Raw genomic sequence first — 9,810 nt, 5'->3', positions numbered from 1 at the left:
TTCCTGCATCAACTGCAGACGTTTTACTTAAAAAAATAAAAACTCCCATGACTTATAAACCTTTAGCGTACTTCTATGTATAAAGCACAATAAAAACTTTAAATGCAAAGAAAACAACAGGAATTTTTATTTGAAAAATGTTTCCATTATGCGCACTGAAAAGGTTAGGGACACCTCATCTTTACCGTGGTGACACAGCACCAGTAGAATTCAACAAACTTTCAACAGAGAACACTAAAACGGTAAAAATTATTATTATTATTATTTTTTTTTTCCCCCCAAAAAACTAACACTGATTAACCTCCACCCCCAGTGCCGGAAAAAGTGTGTAAATCCAGAAATCCAACATGTGTCCAGTGAGTCACAATCCAAGTTATCCGCCGTGGTCAGACGTTAATCCTACAAAGTTCCATCTGAATAATTTGTCAGAAAGTTGAGCTGCGATTGCTCCCCGTCTTTGAGAGTTTGTGGCTGCTCGAGCTTGCCGAAGGGTTGGTCGAGTCACAAGTGGGAAGTTCCGGCTGCCGTAATGCCTCGTCCAGTTCGTTGATGAAGAGTTTGAGGTCCTCGAGACAACGTTCACGGATCTCGCCGAGGTTCTCCCTGAGGGGGACTTGGAGCTGCTTCTCCAGATTGGGATCTTTAGCGACCAGCATCTTCACCACCGTACCAAACGTTTCACAGTCCTGGCGGTACACCTGAGAGTGGACAGTGCAAAAAAAAAAAAAAAAAAAAAATTTTTTTGAAAAAAAAAATTTTTTTGATGACGTCTTGAGTTGAGAAAAATTACTCTGCCCTTCCTGGGCTGAACATGCCGGTGTCAACTTGGGGGGGGGGGGGGGGGGATTTACACATCTTCTCAAGTTCCATAAAGGCATCGCAAACGGCCGATGGCAGGGAACGAAGCAATCAAAACGCTTGACGCTCAGAAACGTGAAGGGGCAATGACTCGGGCAGTCGCTCTTTAGTCTTCTAATGAAGAAATGTTTTCCCGTTCTGGCAAAAGTGCTACTTTGAGTTGTTTACAATCCCGCAGGAGCATCCAAACTAGGTCCGAAGGCGCTGCCTCAATCACATCAAAAGCTGCTGATTGGTCCAGACGACAAATAGTTGCAGGAAATTGTGTGGATGTCAAAGGAACACTCTTTTCCTTTGGTCATTTCGAAACTAATTGAGAAGACCGCCCCCCCCCCCCGCGTGACGTGAATGATCGAATTAATGCATCGCAGGAAATATCCAAAACAAAACACTTGAGGAGAGAGAGAGAAAAAAAAAAAAGGCTCCCAAAAACAATGTGCTAAGAATATATTTCCTGTGTTATAAATGAGTCCCCCCGTTATCCAAACAGGAAGCAAAAGAATTGTGCTTAACTGTGGGTGGGGCGGCCATGTCGGAATGAAGCCACGTCTGGCTTTCCAACTTCCCCCAAACTATGGCTGATTGCGGCCGGCCGTTCAACCGGAGCAGAGACGCACGAGAGCGCTCAACTTTTTGGCGACGAAAAGCAAAGAAGTCACCTTTGAAACGTCTGTACTTAAATCTATTTGCACTCCTCAACAAATGAAACCAAACAGCCTTTGTGTCGCGGCCTGGCATGCGAGGAGTTAAACACGATCCGGTTTGTTGCCTTGTCGCTCACGAGAAGCAATTTCAGTGGGGCCATTTTCGCAAGCTAAGCTACGGGAGCGGGACAAAGCCCAGCGGGATGTCGACTTGATGACGGAGAAGCCCGCTTCTGACCACTTTGGGCTTTTTGCGCTTTGACGCGAGCCACCGGAATGGTGCTCGTGTACGGTGGAGATGGCTGGACCAGATTGGACGCGGAAAGCCAAACAAACACGGCGCACGCAAAGTGAGAGCCTGCCTGCGACACAACCACAAATCCAAATGTTTCAGAAAGGGAAAAAAAAAAAAAAAAAAAAAGTTGCTACATCTTTGTGGGAATGATGGGAAAGGAACGCTTGCCAATTTTGCGGCTGCTTGGTTTGTCTACTTTGCAAAGCGCTTTGGCACACGGCCACCCGGCATGAGAAAGTAACTCCCTCAAGTTAAAACGACAGACTTTTGGGAACGACGACATGCTAAATTGGCGGCTCGATTTGAGCCCTTTAAGGCGGGAACTACCAAAGACGGATGCTTCCTTTTTTTTTTTTTTTTTTTTTTTTTTTAACCTTTTAGGGGGCACAAGTCTGGGAAGGGGTCAACTTTTTCAAATGTAGGCATACACTGATAATCACGTTCCAAAATGAGCATAAAACTGATGGTTCGGGGGGTACGCGCGCACACACACACACACGGGCGACTATAAAACCGGCCTGAATGTGCAGCGTCAGCGAGCACGTTCCAAGCGCCCGGAGGCTCTTGCAACGCCAGCGCGCATTGTGCGCTTCAAGGCAGAGCTGCTTGGGGTTTAATGGCCCAGTAAAGCAGCGGTAGCGTTCACTCTCGCAGGAAAGGCCCTCATTAGATGAGCCTGCGGCGTTGGAACCGCTTTTAACTCCGACGACCTCAATTTATTGACCGCACAGAGCGACAGCCTGGTTAACTTTTCAGAGTTCATGCACATGGGCCAAGAGTTTCCCGAAACAAGACGCAAAGTTTCAAGCGTGCAATCTTATCGTTTGGCCGAATGAGCATTTGTTGTCGTGATTCCGTCCGGGGGGCGCCAACTGAGATTTACAAGGGTTAATGGAAAGATTGTGGGGAATGAGGCCTCTTGCTGGGAGATCCTTACCTTTAATCTTTGAACGCGGGGGAGCGGCTGTTATTTTTGCCCATTTTGAAATGACTAATCTCAGCCGATGAATCGGTCAGGCCCAAATCGTACTGCGCAGTGTAAAAAGCGGTTGCACCGGAAGATATTTTCAATGGTATTTTTTTTTTCACAGAATGTGTTTTTTGGGGTGCATTTTCATTTTGCTTTTACCCGTTTCATTATTTTATATACGCGACAATGATATTTCATATAATTTGTATCATTTCGTTCCCTCACCAAATCGGAATCCTTAAGGGAATTGAATCAATACGCAGGAACCAGAATTGCTCGATTCTTATCAATTCTGTCAGCAAACACAAAGTCAGAAAGGGAAAAAAAGAAAAGTGGGGCACCTTTTCAATCTCTCGGGCTTTAGCTGCAATCGCTTGCGATCGCTTCTCCATTTGGTTTTCCGCGGTTACGTTTGGACTCTCCTCCACGACAGCGGCCGGCGAGGTCTCCTCTTTTTCGGCTTCAGGCGCATTGTTCTCCTCCTGCAAGAGAGGCGGGAACGGCATTTCAGCAACATTTCATTTTGGAGGAGAGTTACAGGGTGAGCAAACATTTCCTCACAAGCTAACTCGCATCACCAGAAAAAAAAAAAAAAAAAAAGAAGAAACACTCACTTCTAACGTTATTACATAGTGAACGAGCCACCTCGACTGTGCTGGGTTTGCCGTGTGCATAGCTGCGAGATGATACGCAAGCCAAAGGACGAGCAAATCGGCGATGGGGCCGGGCCAACGCGAACCGTCGAAGGCCAGGCAGCAGAGAGCGAGCCACCCGCGACCCGAGTCGACTCGCGAGTCAATCGGGCCACGGAGCGTTTGTCATTTCTGCTTGTCCAGAGTGGGAAGAAGAAAAAAAAAAAAAAAAAAAAAATCCCCGTTTGAATCATTCAATTCAACTGACTGGACACCACCCGGCATGAAGCAAAGCGAGGTCCAAACACAAATAGTTCAAAACTGCGGCGGACTTTGATGTGAATTTTCAGGAAACGATGTGCTTTTCAATGGTTTCAGACTGCTTTGCTCAACACAACTATTCTAAATCCTCCCAATGATTGATTTGGCAGCGGCGTGGACTCGCTCCAGCAGCCAGTCCCAATTTCAGATTTCAGCCGCAGACGATCTCGAGCTGCCGTCTCTGACTTGATTCAACAACCCTCCAGATCGTTTCAAATAGATTCGCACTAAAAGTTCAGGCTGGAGATGGCTCCAGAAATTCTGTTTGTTGACCCTCCACAGCGGGCGGCGGCGGCCATTAGTGCAACCTTTACTGAGGGCACAGCGCAGGCCTTTCATCTTGCTCCCATCGTGCTCCCAAACACAGCAAGTCGGGGGCTCCCCTTGCTCACTTTAAGTAGTCAACCAAGCTGCGTTCCAAAAGGGGAGGCTCGCTTCGCTTTGTGGCCAAGATCTTCGGATAAAATTATGCGCCGAGCCGTTTCGCTTCTGGGTGGCCGCCGTCACATCTGACTCGATTTAACCTGCAGCTGCAACGATGGAGGGCATCAGCAAAACGATTCGTTACGAAGCTGCTTTGCTCAATATACACAGCAGTCAAGAGCAGCAATGCTGTAAAAAAAAAAAAAAAAAAAAAAAAAAAAACAGTTGGACTCATAGTGGCACTTGAGCCTTCCTACACAGTCGTGATTTTAAGTCCACGTGACTGAAGTCTGCTTACACGGTGCGTAAACAAAAGCAGCGGGCCACTTCCAAAGCCATTAAAATAGTTGAAGAGCGAATTTAAAAGGGTCCAGATGCAGTTTTCTGTCAGTCTTGTTTTGATCGCTGAGCGCTCACCTTGTTGGAGGTGGCGCTGCTGGGGGAGCCTTCTCTTGACAGACCCGGGATCTTTTCTGAGGGAGAAATGACAAGACAAGGCAAAGGTTGAGGAAGCAAAAAAAAAAGAAATACGATTCAAACGAGGACATATGGAGAAAGAACAACTAGAATGTTGGAGGATGACAAAAAGATCACGTTAAGTTGCAGGATCCAGACAGTGACAATCGGGAAGCCGTTTGTCAAACCCTGGAAAAAGGTTTTTTCATTTTTTTTTTTTCCAATCAAACGTGGACTTCACTCCCCTGCACTCCGCGGCCTTTTGAAATTGCCGAGCAACAAAAAGGTGAAGAACATCAATGAGCATCTTGCGGAGGCTTTCACATTTGAGGTATTTCCAATCTCCGTAGCTTTATGAATGACAACACGATCTTAAGCTGCCCTGGCGCTTCCCGAAAATTTGAATGCTCAATCATTTGCCATTAAAGGAAGTGCACGTCGAAGATGTCAGCAAGCGGGCACGTGAAAAAAGCAGCAGGAAAGCAAGCCCGCATTGCCAGGGCGTCCGTTGGGCTGAACAAGCTTGTGACGTCATTGCATGCAAATGAGCATTTGCATGTGAGGAAAGAGCACCCCCCCCCCCCCCCCCAGAGGTGCTCAATCTGACATACTCTTGCCTTGTTGTGAGGGGAAGGGAAGGCTTTTGCTGCGATCCGGCGAGTAGCTCCTGCTGCTCACGCTCGAACCCGAGCGGCTGTGCGGGGAGCGGTCCTTGGGGGGCGGGAACGGCGGCGCCTTTCTCCGGTACTCCTGCCTTTCCTCCCTGAGACGGCAGAAGCGGCAAAGCAAGGGCGTTATGATCACGCCGTCATGGTCCAACACTGCCATCTAGCATCGGCATGCTGCCCCGACATTTATTGACTCAAGAGTCAAATGATGTCATCCGTTTCCAGGTTAATGTCGGGACGTACAAAAAAAATATTGGAAAAACAATCATCCGCAAATCAATATTACTTTTCGTGATCTATAATAACCTACGAAAAGCATGAATAAGCCCTTTTGTTTCCACACGTGCACAGATATTACGCCGGGCCACAAAAATATATCCGACAAAGGGGCGAAAGGGTTTTTTTGGGGTTTTATTCCTACCCTCGGTCCAGGTTGAGGATGGCTTGCACGAGCGTGTCAGCCCCACTTTCTGGCAGCGATCGGGGCGCCGGGTACATGGCTTGGTTCCGAGGCGGCGGTGGTGCACGGTTGCTGAGGGCAGAAGTGAAACGACAAATATTAGTACTCCAAATATTGCATTTCGACCAAAATAGTCTCACACTATCACTTGGGCAAACGGCTCAAGGTGGCGCTTTGAGGTAAAGCGTAGCTTAAAAAATATGTCAAATATGATTAAATAGGAATGGACATGGACCATATGCACGGCGACACAGCAAGATACTGCCAGCAGGAAATGCTTTTCATTAGATCTTCAATCTTTGTTTTCATTACCCCCATTTCGTTGTACTAAACAACGACAATAAAGACTTTCCATTCTATTCTGTACGCAGATTTTTAAATCTGCACTGTGCTACAGCTGCTGCTATTGTTTTTTTGTTTTTTTTTTAAGTGTTCTATTGAGAGTTTCAAAATGAGAGTTTGCAAGTCATAATACACGCAGTTCATGAAGACAGATATGGATCCTTTGATCAAATCGCCATTACTTGGATAGCTAGCAATTGGAAAGCTAATACACCATTCTTGGTGACTTTTGGTCAAACTCTGGCGAGTTTGATGCGGTTATTTGTTGTCACTACGTGTTTACCTGACACCTCGCACCAAATGCGCTGCGTGCATAGACTGCAATGTTAACTGTAATGTGTAGTGAGCATTTACTTATATTCCATAGGCCGTCCTGTGTGTGCCTCCTCCCTGGGCCCTCTGTAAGGATAATCCTCCTGCTAGAGAGACAGAAAAGGCAATAATCAGGCTTTTCACGATCACATTTGCATCCAATATGATTCGTGCGGTATCTATGCTTTCACCCTTCTTGATGGGGGACCACCTCTGCGTTCTGAGGGGAAATGCCCACCATCCCCGTGGTAGCCCCGCTGATCTTCTCCATGGTAACTACGTGGGCCTCCTCCATTTGGGAAAAAGCGAGGTCCTCCTTCATATTCATAACCATCAGGCCTGCCAAAGTGGCCTCGCCTCTCCCCTCCTCGAGAGTACTGGCCCTGTAAAGCAAGGTGCATATTAAAGAGGTGAGGCCTGACAACAATTTTAGAAATTGGCGTGAGCTTATAGAAGTGATCATCGGGTAGAAACGTACTCTCCCCGGCCTGTCAACCATAAAGCGCTCTTCGTACACCTCTCGTACACTCCTCTCCCTCCTGTAAGTCACTGTGTCCCAAAAAATGAAACAAAAAACAGATTACTCCCAATTTGTCAGCATGTAACGTCACCCAACATCTCAGAGAGAGAAAAAAAAAATCAATGCAACAAAGGAATACATGTGCTGTATGCGTTTCTTAAATGACCAAGGGCAATCATCAACTCACTCTCTGATCCAGGGGCTCTCCGGGTTTCTTTAGGGTCACGTCTTTCAATAAAACCTGAGGAAAGTTTAAAAAGCAACGTTTACCCAACACATGTGGGAAGCCCAGCGGGTATTAGCCATTCAAATGCAGCACAGTATAAAACAATGTCTCGTTGCGGCCAAACGAATGTAGGTCGGAAAGCCTCGACCCAAACGTGACTGTACCAACTAAAGTGATTCCACAACAGCAGCTGAGCAGCAGCGTGCCATCAAATCGCGAAAAAAAAGAAACAAAAACAAGGCGCGTTTCATCGTTTCAAGCGCGTTTAGGCAGACTCGTACTAGCATTGCTAATTAGCTAACGGCAGCCTGCACGAACGATGTCGAAACGCGCATCTTTTTATTTACACTTGCATATTGTTACCGCCCAAGAAAGTGAACTTTAACCACATATTGGCATGCCCCGGAGACTGGGCGACATTAAAGTACTAAACCGGCCTACCTAGCGAAAAATTTCACTCACGTTAGCCTGTCCAGAATGCTACCATTCGAGTAGCGCGTATTTTATTGGACAGGAGAATTGACGTCATCGGTCAGCGACATGGAAGCAGTGTTTCTTCGTTCTCCACAAACACAAATGCTGGAAATGCAAGATTTTAGGACAACATAGCCGTATTTGAGTTTGTCTTTTTTTAAAAATATAAGTTAACTGTGTTTGGTAAGTGGTTTTGACTTCGAGAGCTGCTCTTTGTCTTATATATAGCGTGCCTGGCTAACTGATTGCACGTCACTATCATTATAATTTGTGCATTTCTCTCTTCAAGCTTCGTTTGAATTCAACATGAGCGGGGGCTTAGCGCCGAGCAAAAGCACTGTATATGTGTCCAACCTGCCATTCTCTCTAACCAACAACGACCTCCACAAGGTAATTTAGCATCTGTCAGGTTTTCCACACTGAATCGATATGGAAATACGTTAAATCTGTCATTTGCAAAAAAGATACAAATAACAAAAGGCTTGTAACAATTTCAGCTGTTTACCAAGTATGGAAAAGTGATCAAGTGAGTATACCATTAGTCTTTATCGTACCTTTTGAAATCCTTTCACTTTCTTCAACATAAAAACCCTGTGATGGTACGGTAATGGCTGCCTTATTTCTCAGGGTAACAATTGTGAAAGACAAAGACACCCACAAAAGCAAAGGAGTGGCATTCGTTCTATTCCTGGACAGAGAATCAGCTCATAACTGTGCAAGAGCAGTGAACAACAAGCAGGTGGGGGACAACCGCTGAAATGGCTTTTATTATTATTATGATTGCATGGGAGTTAGATATGTACTTGCCTTCCAGTTGTTCGGCAGAACTGTAAAAGCCAGTATTGCAATCGACAACGGGCGAGCGACTGAGTTCATCAGGAGGCGCAACTACACGGACAAGAGCAGGTGTTACGAATGTGGGGTCAGTACAGTTGTGGTGGTTTTTGTTCGTAGTGTGTATTTGGAGCATTTTACAGCCATTTGATGTCGTGCTGAAATACTGTAAACCAGGATACAGGACATATGAGCTACGCTTGCCCCAAAAATATGCTGGGAGAGCGAGAGCCACCAAAGAAGAAGGAAAAGAAAAAGAAGAAAAAAGCTCAGCAACTCGAACATGTGTAAGTAACATGACATTTGCTGTTGAATAGAATGCATCTTCCTGAAATGCCTTTGGCCTTTTATTGACTTCATAGTGAAGAAGAAGAAGAAGAACTGGAAAGTGAGGAAGAAGGGGAGGACCCAGCACTCGATAGTCTTAGTCAAGCCATAGCTTTTCAGGTAAAGAGCAGAATGACTCCTATAGCCAGAGGAGTAAAATGAATAAACGACTTGTTTCTCCTGTATCCTTACAGCAAGCGCGTATTGACGAAGAGGAGAAGCAAAGAAAAAATGCAGTTGTGTCCCAGGACAACAGCGATCATCCGTCGACATCTGCAGACTCCAGGAAACTACGGATCAAAAAGAGCGCTTACTTTAGTGATGAGGAAGAGCTTAGTGACTAACGTGGACTTCTTTGTTGCTTTACAGTTTTTTCATATTTTTCTTTTAAAATTGGAAGCCATCAGGAATATTTGGCTTTATCCATCCATCCATTTTCTATGGCGCTCGTCCTCATTACGGTCGTGGGCGAGCGAGAGCCCATCCCAGATGACTTTGGCCGTGCATAAATTGTACATAAGTTGAATTTGTTGTAAATACATTTTTTTTTTTGTCTTCTTCTCATTTGTTGGTCCTTTTTCTTCGAGGCCCGTTATACGTCTGCATCCCTGCCATTTAATTAGTGATGCAACTGTAGACTGTTTCCCATGTCCATAATACACTTTACATCACCACAAAAGTCATAAAAAAAAACAAACGCCCCCCCCCAAAAAAACAAAAAAAACAAAACTGGTTTGAAGTGGAGAATCGGTTTTCATTTAAAATATATTGAGATACGATTCGAATTGTACGGTCGAGTCCTTATTGCGCAAGCTTTTATAGGTCAAACCAAAATCTAGCTGGAAAACATTTTTTAAAATAAATATAGATAAATTTGCTGTTGACCAATGTAATGGGTTGATTATGATGAAATAAATACGATTAAGAATGAGGACATCTTTTCTACGTATGTTATTCTGTGTGGAGTAAACTGTGGAGAGCACTTAGCATCGCTTGAAAATAGAACATCATACCGCACCTCCTGGAGACAGCTGATTGAAAAGAATGT

General features: G+C 45.3%; 2 protein-coding genes across 9 annotated transcripts in view; one reads left to right on the top strand and one right to left on the bottom strand.

Annotated features, from left to right (window-relative positions):
- pphln1 (periphilin 1) overlaps positions 1-9,810 on the bottom strand; it is a 51,615-nt gene that overhangs the window by 25,213 nt on the left and 16,592 nt on the right. For 2 of the 8 annotated variants that reach the window (XM_086022047.1, XM_086022052.1), the window contains 9 exons: positions 7,089-7,142; positions 6,860-6,930; positions 6,573-6,764; positions 6,424-6,488; positions 5,689-5,799; positions 5,211-5,362; positions 4,561-4,616; positions 3,109-3,249; positions 104-698 (listed from right to left, as the gene is read on the bottom strand). In XM_086022047.1, the coding sequence (XP_085878173.1) occupies positions 426-698; positions 3,109-3,249; positions 4,561-4,616; positions 5,211-5,362; positions 5,689-5,799; positions 6,424-6,488; positions 6,573-6,764; positions 6,860-6,930; positions 7,089-7,142 (1,115 nt within the window). In that variant the 3' untranslated portion in view covers positions 104-425. The other 6 variants (XM_086022051.1, XM_086022050.1, XM_086022053.1 and 3 more) reach the window with 6 other exon arrangements.
- On the top strand, positions 7,595-9,696 carry zcrb1 (zinc finger CCHC-type and RNA binding motif 1). The gene is made up of 8 exons (XM_086022059.1): positions 7,595-7,784; positions 7,891-7,991; positions 8,099-8,127; positions 8,229-8,340; positions 8,416-8,523; positions 8,613-8,722; positions 8,798-8,882; positions 8,957-9,696. The coding sequence occupies exons 2-8, from the start codon at positions 7,908-7,910 to the stop codon at positions 9,104-9,106; spliced, it is 678 nt and encodes a 225-aa protein (XP_085878185.1). The 5' UTR covers positions 7,595-7,784; positions 7,891-7,907; the 3' UTR covers positions 9,107-9,696.

Source organism: Filicampus tigris, chromosome 22 (genome assembly GCF_054856515.1).
Source record: "Filicampus tigris isolate MCC_2025a chromosome 22, RoL_Ftig_1.0, whole genome shotgun sequence".
Classification (NCBI taxonomy): domain Eukaryota; kingdom Metazoa; phylum Chordata; class Actinopteri; order Syngnathiformes; family Syngnathidae; genus Filicampus; species Filicampus tigris.
Note: the sequence above shows the minus strand (reverse complement) of the source record. Positions and strands in the feature narration are given on the sequence as shown.